General features: G+C 45.0%; 1 protein-coding gene across 12 annotated transcripts in view; it reads right to left on the bottom strand.

The window, feature by feature from the left end:
• BCAS1 (brain enriched myelin associated protein 1) overlaps positions 1–24,512 on the bottom strand; it is a 109,802-nt gene extending 85,290 nt beyond the window's left edge. For 5 of the 12 annotated variants that reach the window (XM_082362715.1, XM_082362720.1, XM_082362722.1 and 2 more), the window contains exons 1-3: positions 21,921–24,511; positions 11,122–11,198; positions 8,213–8,291 (exon numbers count right to left, since the gene is read on the bottom strand). In XM_082362715.1, the coding sequence (XP_082218841.1) occupies positions 8,213–8,291; positions 11,122–11,193 (151 nt within the window). In that variant the 5' untranslated portion in view covers positions 11,194–11,198; positions 21,921–24,511. Of the gene's footprint in view, positions 1–8,212; positions 8,292–11,121; positions 11,199–21,920 lie in introns of all 12 variants that reach the window. The other 7 variants (XM_082362719.1, XM_082362725.1, XM_082362724.1 and 4 more) reach the window with 3 other exon arrangements.
• Between the last annotated feature and the right edge of the window lie 737 nt (positions 24,513–25,249).

Here is a 25,249-nt window from a genome sequence, read left to right as displayed (position 1 = left end):
TCTTGTTATAATTAAAAGTGCTATTTACTTAGGGCTGTATTATTGCAGCAGATACATCAGGATCTACAACTCTCCCTTCAGCCGCATTTTCTTGCTCTGCTGCCACAGGTCTGATGTGCCACCGTTCACTTGTTTATCAGTCATTTCCAAGCCCTTTGTGTATCTCAGAGCCTGTGTTAACTCTGGGATTATTGCAAGAACAAAGGAAATACTCTGTTCTCAGGAATTTTTACTCAAGTGGGCGAAACATTAAAAAAGCCGGCCAATTGTGGGGAGATAGAGGGTGCTAAGAGGACACGTGTGTTTGCTCCCTTCCCAACCAGTGAGGCTGGTCCCAAGTCTTTCTCTCTATCAGGTAGCTATGAGTTTTGGCACTGGGTCTCCCATCACACTTTGCCCAGGCATCACGATTGGCATATTCTTTTCCTCTCATTCATCATGTTACAGCATCGGCAGGAGCACTCTTTACTCAAGTAAGGATTTTCAATCCAGTGAAATGATTCCACTTCTTTTTTTAAAAAAAGCAAAATCAGGCAATTCTTTTTAGAAAAAATCAACTAGGAACAAAAAAAGGAAAGATTAGTTTTTTAGAAACTTCTTACCCAGGTGAAACAGAGACGGTCTTCTGTTTCTGAAAAATGGCGTTTTCTGGCAGATAAATCATGCCTTAGTCTCTACCATTCATCAGCAGTGAGACCTGAACAATTTTTTTTAAAGGGGGAACTAATGTGATAAATTTGATAGAAAGGAATCGAAGAAGGAGAAAAATGAGGCATTTTTATTTCCCTAAAAACTGGTGAGGTTTTAGGCATAAATACACAGGTGGGAAAGTCTGGTCAGGTGATACAACAGGGGAAAGGCCAGTGGTAAGGGACACTCATGACAGTGGACTCTGCTTGTAGATTTCCCTATTTTGTCACATTTACCCTGTGCCAGCCACTGTTCTTGCAGCCACCCTACACAGTTAATATTATTATTATTCCCATTTTCTAGATGAGTCTCTGAGAGTACACATTTCTTGCCAAGGTTACGTAGCTAGTGAGCGGCAGAGCCAGGACCTGGTCTGTGAGCCTCCGAAGCTTCAGTGTGCTCATATTAGTTTCCTTTTGCTGCTGTAACAAATTACCATAATTTTTGTGCCTTAAAACAACACAAAATATCTTACAGTTCTAAAGGTCAGACATCAAAAATGGGTCAACTCCTGGAAGCTTGAGGGGAGAATCTGCTTCCTTGCTCTGAAATCGAGCAGGACCCTATAGGACCTTCTAGGGGACAGACCTCTGTGTCTCCTGCCTCTTGTTTATAGAAAACCTTTAGCCTCCTAGGCCTTCCCCAAGTTCCCAAGAGCAAATTTAATCACAGAAATGAGAAAATGCAGAAACAAAGGAAGACAGTCAAGCAAGACAAAAGAATAATAGTTTAGCCACAAAACAAAGTCAAGACCTTTAGTTCCTCTTCAAGGGCTACAGATAATATCCTGAGCCATATCCTTGAGTTGCTTTGCAGATACTAAAAACCCCACAGGTGGAGGAAGTTAACTACATGATGACCACCAGCATGGAGACCCCAGACCAGTTAGAACCAGAAGGTTGATGACTGAAATTTCTGAAATACCTCCCAGTTACCTCACCACCAACCAATCAGAAGAACGTCCACGAGCTGATCAGGCAGCCTGCAACCCTCTCCCTCAGCTTGCTTTTAAAAACCCTTCCCCAAAAGCCAGGGGAGAGTTCAAGTCTTTTGAGCCTAAGCTGCCCATTCTCCACGCTGGGCACCTTGCAATAAACACTGTACTTTCCTTCACCACAATCCAGTGTCAGTACACTGGCTTTGCTGTGCACGGGGCGAGTGGACCCAAGTTTGGTTTGGTAATCCACATTCCTTGCCTCATGGCCCATTCCTCCATATTCAAGGCCAGCAATGGAGCATCTTGAAGTCTCCCTCTCTGTGACATCACTCCATCATTATATCTCTTTCTCTGGCTCTGACCCTCCTGCCTCCTGTTACCACGGCTGTTAGTCTTGAGCTCTAACCCTCTGCCTTGCTTAAGGGGATGTAAGCTGCAGAGAAGTGTTATCCTTATCCGACAGGAGACCACCAGAAGAGAAAAACAAGAGCCCACCGGAACTGGTTCAAATCAGCAAGGGCCAAAATGGCAGAAGCCCTGACCTCCAGCAGACCGTGAACTTCATTATATGCTCAATGTAATACATTAGCAGCTAAATAACACCCAGCAGCACCGTGACCGTTGACAGTTGCCATGGCAACAGCCGGAGGAGGGCATACAGGGACTGAAAAGGGGTGTTGTTTCAGTACTGAGCATACCACACCCCTATTCTCGGAGAAGTCATGAACATTCCTCCCTCTCTTTACTCAATTCCCTCCCTTTTGCCTCGACCCTCCTATATATACGGTGTCTCAGACCAAGGCAGGTTGAGAAGTTGATTTTCGAACTAAGTCCCCCCCTCTCCATTCTCTGGCCATTGAATAAAGCTTGCGCTGTTTCAGCCTCAGCGTCAGTTTCGTCATTGGCTGTGTGAATCCGAACAGAAAAGCACCTTCCCCACCAAGGCAGGGGGCTTCGGCCTGGCTAGGGCCTAAGTGGTGATCCATACGACCGATCTGGTAACACCCCCTCTTATAAGGACCCTGTGGTTATATTAGCCCGTCTGGATAATCCAGGATCAGCTCCCCATCTCAAGATCCTTAATTTAATCACCTCTGCAAAACCTGCTTTTGACATGCAAGGTAACATATTCACAGGTTCCGGAGATTCAGATGTGGACATCTGGCCTCCTTTTCTTAGCAGGATAGTTTTGAGATCCCTCACGGTGCTGTTTTTGGCGGTAGCTCATTCCTATTTTTGCTGAGGACTGTGTGTGTCTGCCCTAACTGATGCAACCACTCTACTGACGGACATTTTGCTCTTTTGGAAGTACTTCCCCAGCTACTTTGGAATTCAAATCAACATGTACTGGAAAAAGAAAGGGAGAAACTGAATATATGAATTTAAACAATCACGTTTTGGTAGAGCAAACACATTAGCCTCTAACCCGAAGGTGCAAGACAATGTGTTGCTCTCCGTGGCACTGCAGGTAAATGACATTGTGCATGGCTTTGGCATCATTATCAGTTTTCTCTGACACAACACTTTCAAATGGCATGTGAAATTGGCAAATTAAGCTAGAAATATAATGTGGCAATAAAAATGAGACATTTTGATTTTCTAAGATATTGTTATTGAAGATGAATTATAATGCTAAGCTTTGGAGAGAAAGCCCTCATCCACATGAGCTGTACTACTTGATGTTTGTTTGATATCAAAATCTCCTGGTCTCTTGCCCTTCCCAAGAAAAAATACTGTGCGAAATAAATTTATTTCTATGAGGAAACAGAATGTAATTTCATGAACCAGTTTAAAAGAAGTGTTTTGCTTGATTGCTCTTTCCCACAGTGTCTCCGGAAGACAAATAAGTAAAACATTGAAAAAGACTAAGGGATGTAGGAAAAAAAAATTTTAAGGTCAGATTTTAAATTTGTAAGTGCTATGCTAGACAGAGCTAACACAGTTAACTTCAAACTGTAATGACAGCCTTTATTAACATTAAATCCAACACAGAAAAATAAACTTTCCTCACATGTTGACCACGTGCCAGGCACTCTTCCAAATATTGTAGGTGTATCAACTCCTTTAACTTCCCAGTGATCTTCGAAGCTTTGGCCTACTGTTATTATGATTCCCATTTTACAGATGTGAGAACAGAGAGGCTGAGCAACTTGCCTAAGGTCACACAGCAGAGCCACAACTTGAATTTAGGATCCTGGCTCCCTAGGCTGTGTGCTCAGCCACTGTGCCATCACTGCTTCTCAATAAGTTTTCACAGGAAACATTCCCGCATGGCAATGAACAGTTTTAATTGTAATAGGAAAAAGTATAGATGGAAAGAAGGAAAACAGTCACCCAGCATCCCACTTAGCTATTTTTCTGGTGACTTTTCTCTATGTGCATACATATATGCAAACACCAAGAGAGATGAACACAAACGTGCATCAAAAGACCCAGTCAGAAAATTCTGTCCAAAGGACAAAAAAAGTCACCCAGAATCCCACTTTTATACCCCTTTAAAAACTGCATCGAAAATTATAATAACCTAGGGGAAGGAGCACGAGGAGATAAGCTGCCTTCCTCAGTAAATGAGATAATCATTCCAAAGCGAGTTGCAGAGGCCTGGGTTGGCAATGAATGTAGGCAGAGTTTTTGACTTCAGAGGATTAACTTAAACCCTTTACAGATTCTCAAGCCGGTGCTGATGCGAGGCTGCAGGGTATGAGAGCTACGTGCAACCAACCTACAACTCACTCAAACCAGGTTCTCTTTTCCCTTGTGTGTAGGTATCCACACAGCAATACACTGTCCCAGACTGTTACCCTGTATTTCTGTTACTTATTTTCCTCTTTCCAGGAAGACTGCCTCTTATATATAAATAAATGTTGGGAGCAGGGAGGAAAGGAGGGAAGGAGGGAGAAAAAAAGGGAGGGAGGGGCAGAGAAGGAGAGAGACAGAAAGAGAGAGAAAGGCTTTCTCAATTTTCAAGTTTGTTCCTATGTCCTTCCTACACACTCCTTGCCCTTGTGTCCCATATTAAATAGGGGCATAAAAACAACGACAACAGTAATAATACAAATAAAATGATGATAAAGAAAACCATTTCTGTAGGGCATATTATATTCTCAGTGCCTCTCAATTTTTTGAGAACACCTACAGTTTGCAAATTATAAAAACAATATGACTCTCATTTCGAAGTCTGTGCATCTCAATAGCCAGCTTTACACTGTTCTCATCAAAGGCCGCTGCTGTCAATACAATCCATTTTGTGCACATCAAAGTAGAAGCTTGACTCACAGGGTTGAAAGGCAGGAAGAGACTTGTGACATGATCTCATCCTGTGGTTGCCAATCCTGGCTATGTCTCAGAATCTTCTAGAAAGCTTTCAAAAGTTCAGATCCCCAGGCCTCAACCCTAGGGTATTCTAGACAGAGGCTAGGGGCTGGGACCTGGGCATCGAAATTTTTAACAAGCAACCTAGGGGTATAGTGTATTAAGAAATAAAGGGCTTCCCTGGATGTCCAGTGGTTAAGACTCTATGCTTCCACTGCAGGGGGCACGGGTTTGATCCCTAGTCAGGAAACTAAGATCCCGCAAGCAGTGCGGCGTGGCCAAAAAATAAAAATAAATTAAAAAATAAATCTATATTTTGCCTTCATCTCTGTTCCTGGCACAGAGCTCCTAAAACTTAACTTTAAGAGCCATGAAGAAGACTTTCATCATTCATAACAAGCCAGCCCCTTTTAACCACATCTGAGTTTATGTTATTGAGGTGACTTTGGAAGAGCCCCTAAGGATGGGGGCCCCGGTTGCCAGGGGAACAAGTCATGTGATTAGAGGGCTGGGACTTTCAGCCTCACCGCTCCCCATCTCCAGGGAGGGGAGAGTAGCTGGATATTGAGCTCCACCATCAATGGCCAATGATTTAATCAAGCATGCCTACATAATAAAGCCTCCACAAACGTCCCTAAAGAACAGGGTTCAGAGGGCTTATGGGTTGGTGACCACGTGGAGGTGCTGGGAGGGTGGCTTGTCCAGAGAGGGCATGGAAGATCCACTGCCCGATCCACTGTCCCCAGGATCCCCTCCCCCATACCTTCCCCTATGCATCTCTTCCATCTGGCCCGTTGCTGAGTTGTATCCTCTTATAATGAACTGGTAATCTAATAAGTACATTGTTTTCCTGTGTTCTGTGAGCCATTCTAGCAAATGACTGAATCTGAGGAGGAGGTCGTGAGAACCTCTGATTTGTAGCCAAGTAGGACAGAAGTTGTGGGTAACCTGGGGACTCCCCACTTGCCATTGGCAACTGAAGTGGGAGGTAGTCTTGTGGGAGTGAGCCCTTAACCTGTGGGAACTTGTTGCTAACTCTGGGTTGATGGTGTCAGAACCGAACTGAACTGTGGGACACCCAGCTGGTGTCACAGAATCACTTGTATGGAAAACCCACACATCTGGTGTCAGATGTGGTGTGGGTAGCAGAGCATAGCGAGGGGAAACAGAGAGCAGTTGTTTTTCTTACACTAGGAAATTCTAAAGCCTCTGGAACCAATGCTATGATTCATCTCATTGTTCAGGAAATGAAGCTGAAGCCCAGAAACTTACATGTAAAGGACAGCAACCATAGCCATCATGTAATCATGACAGCTAATACATACACGGCACTTACTATGCGCCAGGCACTGAAAGAGGTACTTCTATTATATCTGATATCTATGCTGTAGGTACTGTTATTATCCCGCTTCACAGACAAGGAGGCTGAGGTTCAGAGAGGTTAATTAACTGGCTCAAGGTCACACAGCTGGGAGGTGGCAAAACCAGCAGTCTGATTCCAGAGTTCTTACCCTCAACCACTGGGCTATACTGCCTCATATAATTTATAGATATTCCTCACATAGTAGAACTCAGTCATTTTTGATGCTTTGAATTTATAGCCTTATACTCCAGAATGAAATCAAATAGGTAAGTACATTGTCCAGTTTTAATACTGCCCTCTGTTGTCTTCTATATTTTACTTGTTCCTTTGGAATTCCTAAGTGCTGCGTAATATGTAAAATGCTTGGTGAATGATCTCCTTGAGTCCTCTCAGCAATTCTGTGAGCTAGGTGTTCTTATCCCCACTTTACAGATGAGAAAACCGAGGCTTAGAAAGCCAAACGACTTGCTCCAGGTCACACAGCTAGTAAGCTGCAGGGCAGGGATTTTCACTTTGGTCTGTCGGACTCTGAAGAGGCCAGCCTCTTAGTGTTTCTACTCTATTGCTTTTAACTCATTGCTGTAAAGCCTCAGCCTCTTCCAGGTGTCATACATACTCAAGAGAGATGAGTACTGTTAAGAGCTGAATTGCCGAGGGGCTTCCCTGGTGGTGCAGTGGTTGAGAATCCGCCTGCCAATGCAAGAGACACGGGTTCGAGCCCTGGTCTGGGAGGATCCCACATGCCATAGAGCAGCTGGGCCCATGCGCCACAACTGCTGAGCCTGTGCTCTGGAGCCCACGGGCCACAGCTGCTGAGGCCCGTGAGCCTAGAGCCCGTGCTCCGCAACGGGAGAGGCCGCCGTGGTGAGAGGGCTGCACACCACTGCGAAGAGTGGCCCCCGCTCACCTCAACTAGAGAAAAGCCCGTGTGCAGCAACGCGGACCCAATGCAGCCAAAAATAAATATAAATAAATAAATAATTAATTAAAAAAAAAAAAAAAAGAGTTGAGTTGCCAAGAAGATGAAGTCCTAGCCCCCAGTTCCTATGACCTCATTTGGAAAGAGGGTCTTTACAGAGGACCAAGTTAAGATGAGGCCAGGGGCTTCCCTGGTGGCGCAGTGGTTAAGAATCCGCCTGCCAATGCAGGGGACACGGGTTCGAGCCCTGGTCCGGGAAGATCCCACATGCTGCGGAGCAACTAAGCCTGTGAACCACAACTACTGAGCCTGTGCTCTACAGCCCATGAGCCACAACTACTGAAGCCCACGAGCCACAACTACTGAAGCCCGTGCACCTAGAGCCCGTGCACTGCAACAAGAGAAGCCACTGAAAAGAGAAGCCCGAGCACTGCAACGAAGAGTAGCCCCTGCTTGCTGCAACTAGAGAAAGCCCATGCACAGCAACGAAGACCCAACGCAGCCAAAAATAATAAATAAATAAAATAATTAAAAAAAAAAAAAAGATGAGGCCAGTGGGGGTGTGCCCAATCCCATGGGGCTGTGTCCGTATAAAAGGGGGCGGTTTGGACACAGAGACAGACAATCGGAGAAGGAAGATGCTACGAAGACACACGGAGAGCACCACGTAGAAGCCAAGGCGTGCTTGAGGCCACCAGGAGCCAGGGCACAGGCAGGGAAACAGATTCTTCCGCAAACTCTCAGAAGGCGCCAACCCTGCCCACACCTTGATTTCCAACTTCTGGCCCCAACATGGTGAGACAATACATTTCTGTTGCTTAAGCCACCTGATTCGTGACACTGTGTTTGCAGCCCCAGGAACTAATACAAGTGCCTTTCACGTGAGTCTGTGGCTTCAACTCTTCCACCTTGTTTCACCATCAACAGGGATCAGCAGACCCTTCACCATCCCCCCAACCCCCAGGAGGCGCAGTCCCCACGTGACACTGACCTTCATGGCAGAGCTGAACGGGGTGGGTGGATACCATCACCGGCATCCCATTTTGACCGCACTCGTTCCCAGATGCCACCTGGAACAGAACATGTGGCAGTATTAGCCGAGTCTCTGGGGGAAGTCAGAAAAACTCAAGGAAGAACCTCAAGGCCACAAGGGTGCCTCACAAAATTAAAGTCTGCATGTCTAGGAACTACCCCGTTTTGTATCACACCTCAGAGAAACTATACAACCCGCTGCAAGGACTGGACTCCTGTGTTGATAAGAGCTTTGCATGGTCTCTACCTCCTTTCAGTGAGCCCCACAAGCACGGGCAGGACAGACACCCTCGTACAGATGGGACACACAGGCAAACTGGGGCGCTGGTCTGACCAGGGAGGGGACAAGAACTTGACATGCTGTGAGGCTAACCACACTCCAGGGTCCTGCACACAAGCACCGGCCTCTCTCCTCAAATACAGCAAGTTCGGGCTTCCCTGGTGGCGCAGTGGTTGAGAGTCTGCCTGCCAATGCAGGGGACACGGGTTCGAGCCCTGGTCTGGGAAGATCCCACATGCCGCGGAGCAACTGGGCCCGTGAGCCACAACTACTGAGCCTGCGCGTCTGGAGCCTGTGCTCCGCAACAAGAGAGGCCGCGATAGTGAGAGGCCCGCGCACCGCGATGAAGAGTGGCCCCCGCTCGCCGCAACTGGAGAAAGCCCTCGCACAGAAACGAAGACCCAACACAGCCAAAAATAAATTAATTAATTAATTAATTAATTAAAAAAAAATACAGGAAGTTCGTTGTTGCTATTTTTCTGCTCCACACCCACTCCTTCCACTGCACTGTTACAACCCCGTTCCAATTTTAGACCACTGCCCTGATTTTTTTTCTCTTCTGTTATTTATTGCAGACATTTAAAAAGATTATACATATATATGTATGCATAGATGTACATATATATATACACATGCACATATACACATACACTCACATGGAAAGAAAAAAAGGTTGCAATAAAGAATGTATGTTATATAATGTCATTTTAGTAATAAAATAAATTACACCTCTAATAGTTGGCATTAACTGAATATTGATTATATGCTAAGTACTTTGCATATCGTGTCTTATTTTGCTAATACTATTAGTAGTATAATATATGTTAATAAGTACGGAGAGAAAAAAAACCTAAAAGACTAAATACTCACCTCCTGATGATGGGAAACTACTGGGGAGATGTGGAAGACGTTTCCTTTCTTTATATTTTTGTAATAGTTTTGCTTAAAAGAAGCCTGTGTTGGGAGTTCCCTGGCAGTCTAGTGGTTAGTACTCGGTGCTTTCACTGCCGGGGCCCAGGTTCAATCCCTGGTCGGGGAATTAAGATCCCCCAAGCCACATGGTGTGGCCAAAAATAAGTAAATAAAAATAAAAGAAGCCTGTGTTCTTGAATTTATCATTAACCCTACCAAGAAATCATAAAATTGAAATATCAAACTCATGTGATCATTTGGCTCTGAGGTCATAACTGGCATCCCTGGGGTAATACTTGGTGTGCAAATTTGATTTACTTGGCTCACAGACGTTTTGTTTGGGTTTTTTTTAAAGTATTTTGGAATCAGTTGCCAATATTGAAAAAATCAGGAGGTTGCATTAACACCATTTTCCAGCTTCAAATGAAAAATAAGTCTCTGGGAACGTGCTGAGGGTAAAGTTGGTCAGAACCAGCTGTCTGCAAATGGGCTTCACCGTCCTGCTTTGCTCATTTTTGTCACTGCCTGGTCCTGGAGGCCAGAGGCTCCCAGACTTGGAATCATTTGGGAATCTTGGGAAACTACTGATGGCAGGGCCCCTACCCGGAGGTTGTGTTTTAGTTGGTCTCAGGTGGTACTGGGCATCGGGCGTTTTCAACATTTCCCAGGGATTCTAATACATGGTCAGGTGTGAGAATCTTGTCTGAATCCAGCCTTCTATTCTGAGCAGGAATTCCCTCTATGCTGTGATCAATATCAGTTCGTAGGTATTACCTCCTCCTACAATGATTTCCATGTCTAACTGGGCTCTAAATCTTAAACTGAATTGATTGCAGAAGCACTGGTGGTGGACATTTAGGTTCTCTGCTGCCTGCCTGTAGATCTACGGTCTAAGGAGAAGCACTTGGGTGTCCCTGGCCTCAGCCCTCCAGAGCAATCTTCTAAAGGAGGGATTCACAAACAAGAAGTTCTACACGTTGGCTGAACATGCAACAGTTGAGGAGCCTTGAAAATACAGGTGCCGCCCTGGTTCCCACACACAGATTCTGATTTCATTGGTCTAGGGTACAATTCCAGCCTCACAATTTGTTTTTAAGTTTCCCAGATGATTCTGATGTCCAGCCACGGCTGCAAACTGCTGATCAAAAACTGGGTTTCTCATCCTCAGCACTGCTGATACTTTGGGCTGGATCATTCTCTGCTGTGGGGTCGTCCTGTGCATTGCAGGGGGTCTAGTAGCATCCCTGGCTCTACTCACTAGATGCCAGGAGCACTACCCGAGTTGTGACAACCAAGAAGCATCTCCAGACATTGCCAAGTGTCCCCTGGTGGGGAGGCAAAATCACCCACAGCTGAGAACCCCTGGTCCAAACCCACCTGGGAACAGAGTTCAGATTGGCCCCATGGGAATCAATCACCATGGAGACATAGGTTTCATAGGCTCTGAGCCCTGCAATATCTGACTCAGCAGGCCTTGAGCGGGGCCTAAGGGCCTGCACTTTCAACAAGCTCCTTGATGGGTTCTGGAGGTTTGAATACAACTGCACAACCCCTGGGAAAAGCAGCAGCATTAATCACGCCTCTGTGATGAGAGCCCTGGGCAGGCCGTTTATTCTGCCGTCACCCCCGACTCTCCCAACTAGTAGCTAATGACCCAGTGACCATAACTACACTACCTTGTGAGTGTCTGCTTCCGAGTCATTCTCTTGGTCCTCGACTCTTTGGGGAACACTCATTTGGTTACCCATTGTTCCTGCAACAGAGAAAAAGAGAGACACAGAGAAAAATGAAAACCCAAGACCAGTAGAAATCTCACTCCTGCCTATAAAACTAAGGCACAGAGACTGCCAAGTTACTGTGGGTATATTATCACAAGCCCCAGGTTGACCAATTGCTTATGTTTATTTTGGGGAATGAGGGGAGATTCTGGGCTCATAAATTCAACAGAATTAAAGTCAAATGCAGCCCCAGTTTTCAACTGCATTTCATTGGTGGGAGAATATTATCATCTCAAAAATGATATTCCGTGTAAATAACATTTTCTTCTTTCTTAGCCAGTCACAACTATTATATCAAGGAGAGTTTAGAATGGGGACAGTTAAAATAATACTAATAATTTTTAGTATTCTCTGATCCTCAAATTAAATTTAGTCCCCTGTTAAAACCTCTCATAGGCCTGGCATTTTTTTTTCATAGCACTTAGCACTACATGTAATTATATGTTTATTTGGCTATATTTTCATCCATTTATTGATTTAACAAATATATAGTGAGTACCAGCTCTGTACCTTACGCTGTGCCAGACACTAGAGTTACAGCTGTGAATTAAATGGATGAGGCCCCCGAATTCATGGAGTTGAAATCTGTTGGGTGGACAGACAATAAACAAATAGACAATAAATCCACAAATTAGGCCGTTTTCGATAGTTCAAGGCAGCATGGTGCAGTGGGTATGAGCACAGACCGGGAGCAAGAGAACCTGGGCTTGAACCCTCTCCCTGCCCCTCACTGCTGTGTGTCCTTGGATGAGTTGATTAGCCTCTCTGTGTCTTACAGGACTGCTACAAGGACACAATGAGTTAATGCTTTAAAGTGGTTAGAATAATGTGTGGCTCTTAAGAAGCAATATATATGTTAATGTGTTATCAAAACACATAGGGTTCAGTGCTATGAATAAAAAGGAAATTGGTAACATAACAAGAGGGGGGCCACAGCAGAGGGCAAGAGGTGGCAGCACTGAATAGGATGGTTCTGGAATGAAGTAACAATTGATCTAGACTTGGAGGGCAAAACAGAGTATTTAACTTCTGTCTCCCTTCCCCAATAAACTGTAAGCACCACGAGGGCAGGGACTGTCTGTCTTTACCCACTGTTATATCTCCTATTCTCAGCACTGCATTTGCATTGATCAGGTGCTAAATTATTACTTATTAGTTGAGTGGAGGGAATAATCATTCATAACAACCCCTCACCCGGCAGGCGCTGAACTAGACACTTACCCACATTATCACTAAACCTCTCAAGAGCCTTGTTAGAACAATGACGATAATAGTTAACAATAATTTAGCATGTTCTCAGTTCCAAGCACTGCTTTCCAAGAGCGTTTCCTGTACCGTCTCACGTAGCCCTACACACCCGTGTGAAAGAGGTGTTGCCATCGTGTCCCTCTAGCTGAGAGGAAGCTGAGTCACAAGGAGGTAAATTACTTTCCAAAGGTCAGCCTGTTAAAGATGGCAGAGGCTAGATTCGAACACCGGCTGCCTGTGCTCCCAACCACTGGAATATTCCACATATTATTACCTCCCCTTGGAAAGGAGGGAATTGAGTCTCCCAAACTCACCCAGGACACATCCAGAAAATGGCCGAGTGAGGATTTGACCCAAAGTATGTCTGGTTCCAGAAGTGGGACTCTTTCAGCCACTCCAAGCTTCCTTACTACCTAAAAGCTTCTTTTCCACGCACATAGACGATTCCAGCATAGCGTGCGTCTCCAAAGACCTGGCTGCTGGCTCATCTGCCCTGATGGCTCTCAGAATAACAGCCAGGGCTTTTGCTTTCTGGCTGAAAGCAGCCAGTGCCTCTCCAAGGATTCCCATGGGCCTCTGGCCCATGGTATGAGTTTTTATGCCCTGGTAATAGACTCAAGTAATCAGAAACTGGGGAGGCCAGAAAAGGGCTTTCTTGGGGGAACCTGGTAGATATCAGAATCTGGGGATTATATATGTTTACTAATTACAACATGTAATCAAGCTGAGCAGTGCTAAAACATACAGGACACTAGTTATGTTGCAATATTTTCTATTTATAAAATCCAAGATATACATACTTATAATAGGCCATCACTTCATCTATAAATGGGACTTTATGAATATAATATTGAATATTCAAGGCCAGGGTCAGGAAATGACAGCTGGGGGACAAATCCAGCCTGCTGCCTGTTTTAGCATGGCCAGTGAGCTAAGAATGGGTTTTACATTTATAAGTGGTTGGAAAAAAAATCAGAAGAATCATAGATTGTGACACATGAAAATTATATGAAATTCAAATTTTGGTATCCATAAATAAAATTTTATTGGAAGACGTCCATGCCCATTCATTTATGTATAGTCTACGTACGTCTGCTTTCACGTACTGAGGCAGAGTTGAGTAGTTGCAACAGAGACCATATGGCCTGCAAAGCTTAAGATATTTACTGTCTGGCCCTTTCTACAAAGTTTATCACTTCTGCTCAAGATCACCCTGGGTAACATATACCCATTTTGCAAATAAGGAGATTGAAGCAGCTGAGAGGTTAAGTGTTGCCCAAATTGAGACTGACCAGGATTTGAACCCACTGTGTATAAAAATAATGACAACAACACTCTAACAACCATAGTAATGATAAGATAGTAATAATAACAACAAATTTGGTGAGTGCTTACCATGTGCTGAAAAACTGTTCTAAGAGCTTTACTTGCTGTAAATGAATTTATTCCTTATAGCAAATCAACAAGGCAGTGGTATCATCATTCCAATTTTACAGATGAGAAAACTGAGCTTTGTAGGTTAAATTCCTCGACCAAGGCCACTTGCAAAAATGGACACACACTAGATGACATCTCCATCATCCAGGTTTTATAAAATTAAAAATTATTTACCAATAGATTTACAAACTTTCAAAGTTCCTGGTATTCAATTTAAATTTAGTCCAATTTGGGGGCTACCTTCAATAAAAATGTTTGAGGTTATGAAAAAATCTTTGGACTGGGAGAGGTGTCATGTGCGCAAGCAGGAGAGAAATTTTTTCAACCCACAGAGTTCAGGTTCCATTACCCCAGTCGTTGCACTTTTAAGGAGCCTCTTGGCAGATTCAAGGCCAAATGGACCGAAAAAAGGAAAATCCATTTGCACGTCTTTTGCAGGGACAACTTGGACTCAGATAACATTGCTTTCCACCAGCAGTTACAACATATGTGTTGTGAAATTGCTCCTGCCCTTCCTTCAAATTTTGCGAGGAGCCGGATTTCCACGAGACAAAAACAAACGGTTACTGCCACCTATTGGTCAACGTCAGTATCGGCAGAAATGAACATTCAGCCTCCAGGGCAAGGTCAAAATGTCTGGGGAGGTCAAAGGAAACGGTTTTACGTTTAGCAGTTAAACCTTCCGATAAAGTTGGCAAGACAGTGGCAAGTCCTGTAGCCCCAAAGATAGTACAACTAATAAGACAATAATGATGATCACATCTGCCTTATGACGTGCCAGCCCAGTGCTAAGAATTCTAGGTGGAGAGCACTGCAGCAGGATAAAAATGTGGGCTCTAGAGACAAACCACCAGGTTGAGAATCCCTGCTCGGCTACATACTGAATGAGTGACCCTGAGCCAGTTACTGAGCCTCACTGGGCCTCAGTTTCCTCTTCTGTAAAATGGGGATAATAAGGGCACACACTTAAGAGTTTCATGGGAGTTAAAGGCGTTAATACGTGGAAGGTGCCCCGAACAGGGTCTGGCACGCAGTGAGTACCCTGAAGGTGTTCTTCATGATTAGAAGTATCACCATGATCGTCACTGATATTTTCAGTCATTTTCCCCCAGTTGTCTGATATAATCAACTAAAGAACTTTGCAGCACTTCTGATTCCCCTGATCGTCTCACCAAAAAGTCAGGTTGGGACCCCGGATCTGTATTTTTAGCAAATGCACACAGGTGATTCTCACGATCAGGTACGTAAGTGGAAACACCATGATGGGGAACATCATCCAGGTTGTCCCGGGAATGAGGGCATTCTGGGATGCAGGACTTTCCTGTTAAAGCTAGGAAAGTCCTGAGCAAACCAGGATAAGCTGATCACCCTGGAAGCCAGGTCGGGGACTCTGTGAGGCAAGGACCCTTTTTATCCCCATTTAGCAGATGGTAAAACCGAGGCTCCAGGTGGTCCAGCCGACAATTCCTGTCTGTGATGAAGTTTTCTCCAGTCTCCAACAAAGGAGAAACATAAATCAGAAGACAAGTTTTTTCATCAAGAAAAACATATTCTTTGAAAGAGCTAGGTTTTATTTTGAAAAAAAAAAAAAAGTTTGAAGGTGATGTCAAAATGCCCCTTCTTTCATGAACCGATGGTGTGAGTTGTTTTGTTCTTATGACCTTATCTGACATTAAACACAAGCCTCCATATGGCAGAGGGGTTTGTTTTTGAAATTGGACTCATGTTTGAGGGCCCAGCATTTGGAGAACATGGGGTAAGTCTTTGGCTGGGGCTCATTCAGATGAGAAAGTCCCTTTACTTCTCCACTTCCTGACTGTGTCCTTGAGGCCAGTCTTCAAACTGGGTTACACATTAGAATCACCGCTGGAGATTTAAATGCCCGTGCCGGGGCCCCAGCCAGACCCATTCCATCAGACTCCCCGGGGTGGGGCCCGGGCATCGGAATATTGTCAAGATCTCTGGCTGACTTCCATGACAGCTGAGGCCAAGAGGTGCTGTTTTGGATATTTTGGGGAAGTGAGCATCCCCCAGGCCAGGGACCCTTCCAAATGCTGACTACCCTGGTACCCAGAACCAGGCTCGGGATTCTCAGACGGAGGAAGGGCACTGGCTTTCAGGTCCCACAAATCACAATCAGCCTGGGCATCTGAAAACATTCACAACCCTTTCAAAGCACTTCTTTTTTTTTTCTTGGCTGCACCGCCCATGTGGCATGTGGTATCTTAGTTCCCCGACCAGGGATGGAACCTGCACGCCCTGCAATGGAAGTGTGGAGTCTTAACCACTGGACCACCAGGGAAGTCCCGCACTCCTTTTTGAGCCCTCTGTTTTGTCAGCCTGCAAATCAAGAGAAACCTCCTGGGTCTCCGGCTTTCGTTCCCTGAGAAAAGGGGTGCAGGGCACACTTGCTCCTGGACAGCCTAACCTCCTGATTGGTTGTTGAGAAGTGAGGGGCACGTGCCCCGCGGGAGGTGGATAGAAGGGCAGCCTGAGCAGGGAGCCATCACTCTCCTCCGTTTCTGGGCACCCACTCTTCCCCCCATGAAAAAGAGCTCTGGAGTGACACATGCCTCTGTAAACCCCACGACTGTGAGGCTTTGGGAAAAGCACTGGGCCCTTTCAATGCATTTTTCTTGTGGAAAATGACAGCATTCGTAATGATGACAACAATGAGCATGTTCTGAGTGTTTCCTACGTGCCGAGCACTTCTGATTTGTGTGTATTGACTTCCCTTGGCCCTTTTGCAACCACCCTCTGGGTTAGGTGCTATTTTCTCAATTTTATTTTATTTTTTAATGGAATGAAAGAGTCTTTAAATTTTATAGTGCTTTACAATTTTCAAAAGTTTCACACACATGGTTTCATATAATCCCATAATAACCCTTTCCCCTTACCACTATATTGCCCCTCCCCCCTTCCCTCTCCCTACTGGTAACAATCCGTTTGTTCTCTCTCTCTGTGAGTCTGCTTGTTTTTTTGTTTTAGTCACTGGCTGGTTGTATTTTTTAGATTCCACTTATAAGTGATATCATACAGTATTTGCCTTTCTCTGTCTGATTTATTTCACTTAGCAAAATGTTCTCCAAGTCCATCCATGTTGCTATAAATGGCAAAATTTCATTCTTTTTTATGACTGAGTAGTATTCCATTGTATATAAATATATATGTGTGTGTGTGTGTGTGTGTGTGTGTGTGTGTGTATCACAACTTCTTTATCCATCTGTTGATGGACACTTAGGTTGTGTCCATGCTTTGGCAATTGTAAATAATGCTGCTATGAACATTGGAGGGCATGTATCTTTCTAAATTAGCATTTTTGTCTTTTTCGATATTTTCTCATTTTTTTATGAGAAACTGAGGCGCAGGAAGGTTGTGACACTTACCCAACAATCTTTATACATCCCAGCAGTGTGTGGGGAAGGTTAAATGAGGTAGGCACGTAGCAAGCACAGAGCTAGTATATTAAATTATATAATGTCTGGGGCATTTGGTCCCAATTATCCAGGACTATATATTTACATTTCAGATTTCAGATCTTGTCATATTTCTTGATGAGTTACATTATTATATTAAAATGTTCTCCTTAGAAATATGCTTCTGTTTCTCACAGTGATTCAAGAGCAGTGTTTCTCAAACTGGGGGCCCCCCAGGGGACATCTGGAAATGTCTGGAGACATTTTTGATGGTCATGAGTCAAGATGGGAGGCTGCTACTGGCATTCAGTGGGTAGAGACCAGAGATGCTGCTAAACATCCTACAATGCACAGGACAGCACCACAACAGAGAGTGATCTGGCCCCAATGTCACTATGTGGAGGCTGAGCTGAAAAGAAAGCAGTTCATGCAGGGTTTAGCCCATTGGCTGGTGCACAGCAGTTGAGGAATAAAGATTAGCTATTATTATAAATGGTAAATAAAGTGTGCCATACTTTAAAAACAATAATACCTACTATTTCTACAGTGCCTTCTCTATGCTGGGTATTGCTCTAAATGCTTTTCTGTATTAACTCATTACATCCTCCTAAGAACCTCATGAGGCAGATATTCTTATGGTCCCCATTTTACAGATACAGAACCTAAGCCCAGGGACCCTAAATTCCTTGCCTAAGATCATGCTATGAACTGAATTACATCCCCCTCCAGATTCACATGTGGAAACCCTAGCCCAATGTGACTGTATTTAGAGATAGATTAGAGGAAGTTATAAGCGTGGGTCCCGAATCCTCTAGGATTAGCGTCCTTATAAGAGGAGACACCCAAGAGCTTGCTCTCTCTCTCCCACGTGAGGACGCAGCAAGAGGACAGAGGTGTGAGGACTGCAAGCCAGGAAGAGAACTTTCACCAAAATCAGAATTGGTTAGGATCTTGACCTTGGACTTCCCAGCCTCCAGAATTGTAAGAAAATAAATATGTGTTGTTTAAGCCACCCAGTCTATGGTATTTTTGTTATGCAGCCTGAGCTGACCAATACAGATGATCAGCTAGTAAGAGGGAGCATCAGGACTTAACCCTTGGCAGCCTGGTTCCAGAGTTCAAACTCTTAACTTTCTTACCTTTGCTGTCTCCTCTGCCATATAAGTTATGCTATATTTTATTTATTAATACAACAAAGAATATTAAATATTTATTGCATATGTGTTTTTGCAGTGAGAAATTAAAATCATAACTAGTCAAGGAATGTAGCCAGATCTAAAGTGAGGAATAAAAAATTGAAAAGTCATCAATAATCTTTGGAAAGATTTAGCCCAAGGGCTTGGCAGTAGTCAGATGAGAAAATGTTAGTTTTTACTACTTATTTCTCATATTAATGTTATGATCCCATTAGCTCTGTGGTCTGATCCGCAAGTAAATTGGCCATTCTGGAAGTTTCCTTTGAATCCCTCCTCATTTACTCCAGTGATTTGTGTTCATGTGGCTTCATTTAATTTAATCAATTAATTAATTTAAAAGATTTTTAATTGAATAAATTTGATGTGTAACATTGTGTAAGTTTAAGGTGCAACACGTGTTACTTTGATACATTTATATATTGTAATGTAACTGCCGATGTAGTGATATTTAGCACATTACACAATTGTAAAGCAGTATTACTGTCTATACTCATTATACTGTGTACTAGATCTCTATGGCTTATTTACGACTCGTTGCAAGTTTGTTCTTTTAAACACCTTCACTTTTATCTCCTCCTAGCCCTCCCACCACCGCCAGCATCTCCTCATTTTAGTTACAGGTTAACAGTATGCCGTCCTCCTGGGAACAGATCAAACACCAACTATGGTATAACCTGCCCTGGAGAAAGAGCATTTCTGAAGCTGCCTTACCAACCGGCAGCTAAATGACTGTCAAATGGAAGGAGGAGGTCCTCGAATGGTGGAATGGTGACAGAATTAGTCACCAAGTAAACAGAAACACCTTTGATCAAGGCAATGGAATGCAGGCTAACTGTGGCCCTTCTCACCACCCATTGAGGGTGGTGTCAACATGGCCAGGCTGGCACACCCAGCAGAAGCCCTCTGCCCCCCAACTCCAAAGGCAGGGTCAAGATGCGTAAAGAGAACAGACCTGCTCTGCCAGGTCCCATGGTCCTGCATCTCCCCATGGTCCCCAGCACCGTGCTGGGAACATGGGCTACAGTGTGCAGTGGTGCAGACTGCCACCTGCACGAGGGAGCACATGAGGACTGAAATCCATCCGTCTCTGTGCTCCCCAAGTCCTGTGCCCTGCGCCCTGGCACGGGCCCATGTGGGCCCAGGGGAAGGGGCTTCTTTATCGAAATGGCACTGAGTGTTTTAGGAACGCTTGGCAACTGATGTCCTGCTACTGGAACACTCCATTGTGCTTGCATCCATTTACGCATTGTTGTTCCTAGAAGGGTCAGAGCTCAGTATCTTATTCTGAGCGTTGCACCAACCATTTTTAAGCTAATAAAGATAGCAGGTAACATTAACTGCAGGCTTACCGTGAGCCGGGCAGGGCCAGGAGTGGGGTGGGGCAGGAGAGGCGTCTGGGTGCAAAATGCAAGGAGGCTTCCTCCTCAAGGTTGGGCAGGTGCAGATGGGCACCTAAGAGTGAGTGCCTCCCTGCATTTTGCCCCCAAGGTGCCTGGGGCCAGGCACTTTATTTACATTGTCTCCATTTTCTCTTTCAGCAGCCCACATTATTCCCCCATTATACAGATAAAGTAACTGAGGCTTAGTGATGCAAGCCCTTCATCCCTAGAATATACACTCCATGAGGGCAGGTACCTTGCTTGTCCTGCTTGCACAGAGTGAGCCCTCAGTTCACCTTTGCTGTTTAAATGGATAAAGGAGAGTAAAGTAATCCTGATCAGAAGGAAAGCTCTGGAGAGGCAGAGCTAAGGTTGAACCTGGTTCCACATGACTCAGGCACTCAGATCCTTAACCGCTTCCAGGCCCAGGTCTGGGCGGCAAAAGAAGCTGCTGACAAGGTGACACTCCACAAATGTTTAACCCGCCAGCAGCTCGGGCAGGCCTGTGGGAGCGGCAGCCGAGAGCAGCCCTCCCAGGTCTTTTCCAACCCTCTCCCCGTGCATCCCCATGACTGGAAACGAGCCAGGATGGGCTTTTCCAGGCCCATTACTCTCCTGAAGCACATGCCTTTCTCCTAAAAAGACAACCCTTCCCAAGTTTCAGAACCCTTTGGAAAAAACATCCACCATGATTTGGGACCCCTTAAATTGAAAACTACATTAGCACAGCCCTCTCTTGGCTTTTATTTAGGGAGAAAGGAAGGATCTATACACCCTAGGCATCTAAGGCAGCGCAATCGGAGCAGAGTGCCATGAGGATGGGGCCAGGTGCCCCCTGGTGTAAAATTTAAGGGGGCACCAGAAAACTCAGCCATCAAGATAAATAATATATTTCATCACAATATTTTAAAAAACCAAAATTAGTGCTGGGACTGATCCTATCTTTACTAAATATGTTGCTACTTTGTTCATAGTGGAGTTTTGGCATTGATTTTTAAATTTTAAACCATTGCCTTAAAATATAATTTATCTCGAAAACTGAGTTTTTTGGTGTCTCTTAAATTTTGCACCCAAGGTGAGTGCCTCACTCATCTCACTGAAGTCCTGGCCCTGATGGGATCCCAGTTTCACAACTTCCTTTCTGTGAGATCTAGAAGGAGTTCCTACCCACCCCCTCCCCCAGCCTCATTTTCCTAATCATCAGACGGCGAGGACGATAACAACAACAGAAATAACAGCTGACGTGTCAAGCGCGGAGGTGTTCCCATGCATTGGTCCCCTCAGCTCTCATGGCTGTCACTTCGATCTCGGTGCTATGATAATGCCCATCTTATAGTTGAGGAAACTGAAGCCCAGAGAGTGAAGTCACCTGCCCCACGGCAACCAGGCAGCGGCAGGACTGAGACCGGTCCCACCCTCTCGTCACCAGGACTCTTCAGAGCAGGAAAACTTCTGAGGGCAATGCAAATTTCTGCAGTTGTGCTGCTGGGATTTGAATCAGCACCTACCTCAAGTGGCAGTCTTGAATGTTAACTAGGACAATTTATGTAAAGAACAGGATTCACAAAAGGCACTTGGGGTAGTCCTTCTCCCTGTCTCCTTTACTTCCTTAGACAATGCCCCGAGACACAGACTCAAAGTTGGCTTTACTATGGGGGATTCCTGTCCTGATGGTGGTCCCCAGATCACATAGAATACCCTTCCATCTGCTGACTTTCCCCCAAGTTTTACACTTGAAATGATGCTCAATTGTTCCATGCAAATAGGAGCTATTTCTGTTGCTTTGAACTTGACACTGCCCACATTGCCATTTAATCTTTGTATCCTTTTAGGTAAGGCTATCTTTGGGTCCATTTCACAGATGGTGAAACTGAGGCTCTCACATACCCAACGCCACACAGTGACTCGGTGGCAGAGCCGGGGTCAAGCGCAACCCTCTCTGACCCCTGGCTTCTACATTTCACTGCCTGCCACAAACAACAAACCCTCCAGCCATGCTTAAAGGATCTGGAAGCAATTACCTGCTGAGCCCCTGGTGGGAGTGTCTTCTGTCCTCTGGTGTCACCTGGAGCTGCTCTTACTTGGAGCGCCGTGTCTCCAGCTGGTGCTGCCCAGTGCCAGGCTGTCAACTGAGCCCGGCGGCTCCCTGCCCTTTGCTTCCTTGTCCGGAGCCTGCTGGCTGAATACACAGAGCAGGGCAAACACAAGTCTGGGTGGAGCCCTCCTCTCCCCGACTGCCCTATACAAGCAGGTTCTCTTCCTGGATTCAGGGGCTGTCCTCACCTCTCCAATAAAACCCAAGCACCTGATTTCTCTTGTGCTAATGCCTCCCTGGCACCACAAGCATCCTGTCTGGTTGCCCTCACCGGCCGCAACTGCTCGGGTTGACCTGGGTGGCTAATTCCCTTCCCCAGTAACCACAGGTCATGGGAAGAGCAGGGAAAACACGTTCTGCAAGGTTTTACCGTTCTGTCTGCCTTTCACCTTCATTCTTTCTGGAACACCCCCTCCGCCACCACCTAACCACCTAATCGGGAGGAAATAACATCTCACCCACTGCACCGCCCCCAGTCACATAAACATCACTCCCAAAGGGCTTTGGATACTGGAAGGCAGGTAACCTAAGGGTGGCTTATTGCTCTGGAGACAGAGCATGGCATTGGAAAAGGCATTCTTTTTCTCTGCAGGCTAGAAATTCCAGACAGGCTATTTACTTTATTTAGTTCCAGCAAGGATATTTACTAAGATGTCTTAGAAAGACATATGCAATGCAGTATGAGAGCATAAATAAAAAGATAACAAAAGAAGATAGAAAAATAAGAGTGGGTACAACAAATGGGACCAGGACCACAAATAAATCTGCATGTGGATTTACAAACTTGCTATGAAGGCTTCACAGATGTGGCTTTGAGCCTCCTAATAGCCATTGCAAAAAGGGAAACAGGATAAGTTATATTATTCAGTGTTCTTGAAAACATTCAGGAGAAATACAAACTAGTAATTATTGTGGCTTTATTCATTAATATGCACATCCAAGCACCCACCATGAATACTTGTTGAGCACCGGGCTATATATAGGCCTGCATTTAGAGTGGTGAGGAAAAGAGGCCCTGCCCCCACCCTGCCTGGGCTCATTATAATTACACACAGAGTCCTACAAATAGAGTCACAGAGTAGGATCCTCATTATGAAACAAAAGCCGAGGCTGCTAAGACAGAGAAACAGGGAGAGCTGGAGAAGGCCCCTTTCAGAAAGCCACATTTAAGGGACAAAAATACTACTGAAATAAAAACTGAATTCACAGCTGGATGCACCATAATTAGGTCTATAACCTCAAGTTCAGCTCAGCGCTGTACCTTTAAATCGGGAAGGTAATAAACCCAATTGCTAAGCAGCTGTCAGGCGCGCACACGGTGCAGACACAAGCACGGAGGCAGGCTGGCCTTGGGGGTCAAGGGCCTGGGCTCCCCACCCTGGGTTCACACGTCGACTCTGACCAGCTGCTGAGTGGAGCCAGCAGCTTGCCCTCCCCCCTCCCTCAGTCTCTGCCGCCCCTCTTGGCTGCCAGTGCCTTTGAGCTGATTTGGTGCTGGTTTCTGTATCCCGACTCTCAGCACCCTGCAGAACGGGGTGACCATCTCCCCACCGTCCAGGAGGTGCTGGGCAAGCACTTCCTGATGGGACCGGCTCCCCCGTCATTATTTGTGACAATAAGTGCCCCGTGGATGGCATTTTACTCTTTGCAAAGCGTTTCACATCCACCCATCTCAGTTACGTCCACGCCATGATTAGGAGTTTGGCATTTGTTTTACAGAAGAATTAATTATATGAGGTTTAGGGCCGTGAGTGACTCGGGCCACGAAGGAACATCGTTCAGGCAGGGCACTTGGCACTGTGGCTGGTGTATCTTAGAATCTCCTCAAGTGTTACTGAGTAGTGGTAATGTGGGCAGGGCTGGTTACGTGATGTGCAGGACCCAGTGCAAGAGGAAAATGTTGAGCCCCTCGCTCTAAAAGCAGGAAATAGTACTGGCAGACATCCTGAAATAGAAAGCGCTTTCCTTTCTTCCACAGCCTCTCGCTACATGTTATGTATTTTATTTGCTATTCTAAGTCATTCTAAGGAAAGAAAAATTAAAAATTTAAGTTATTAGCATGAGTTCTACCATTCATATTCTATTGTGCAATATCGGTTTTAAATGCAGTGAACTCCTGTGCAGAATCTCCCAAATCACACAACTCGTATTTCGTTTATTTACTAAAGCAGAGTAAATGCCACACAAACTGACTCCACTGTTTTGATATTGCTTCTAGACACTCATGCATTCTACCAACACTGTGTACTTTCAGTTTATGGAGGAGTAAGGAAGCGTGGAAAGGAAAAGAAGTTACCGATTGCTCCATCTTTCCTTTTCTAAGTCATCATTTTTGCACATTGGCAGCGAGGTAACATGAGTAACAACTCATGTAATAGGGTTCTTCTGTTGTTCATATTGCTTAGACTGCATCGCCTTCTTTCTGCATTCGAGACAATTTCTGATTTGAATGGAAACTGTGGCTTCTCAGGGCTGCCAGCGCCCCTACAAACTCGGCTGTAGCTACAACACACTGTACTTTATAGACACCCACCCATCACGGTCCACTGGGATTCTCTTCCTGTGGGGCACCACGAATGCTATCTGTGAACAGGCAGCAACAAGCAGCGGACGTGTGTATTGTACTTCCTCTGCTCACGTACCTGCCGCCTTTTCCATCAAATGTTTTTTAAAGACTATTTTTTTAGGTTCACAGCAAAATTGAGAGGAAGGTATAGGAATTCCCCATATACCACCTGCTTCCACATGTGCAGGGCTCCCCCATTATCAGCATCCCACACCAAAGTGATACATTTGTTACACTCATTGAACCTACACTGACACTTCATAATTACCCCAAATCCACAGTTTTGATTACAGTTCACTCTTGATGTTATACATTCTATGGGTTTGGACAAATGTACAATGACGTGTATCTGCCATTGTAGTATCATACAGACTAATGTCCCTGTCCAAAAGATCTTCTGTGATCTGCCTATTCATCCTTCCTTCCCCCTAACCCTGGAAACCATTAATCTTTTTAATGTCTCCATAGTTTTCCTTTTTCCAGGATGTCATATAGTTGGGATCATACAGTTTATAGCCTTTTCAGATGGGCTTCTTTCACTTAGAAATATGTATTTAAGTTTCTTCCATGTCTTTTCATGGCTTGCTAGCTCATTTCTTTTTAGCGCTGGATAATATTCCATTGTCTGGATATACAAGTTTATTTATCCATTCACCTTCTGAAGGACTTCTTGGTGACTTCCAAGTTTT

The sequence above is a fragment of the Balaenoptera borealis genome (genome assembly GCF_965194805.1).
Source record: "Balaenoptera borealis genome assembly, chromosome: 16".
NCBI classification, from domain to species: domain Eukaryota; kingdom Metazoa; phylum Chordata; class Mammalia; order Artiodactyla; family Balaenopteridae; genus Balaenoptera; species Balaenoptera borealis.
The sequence above is the reverse complement of the archived record's forward strand: the minus strand, read 5'-3'. Positions and strand labels throughout refer to the sequence as shown.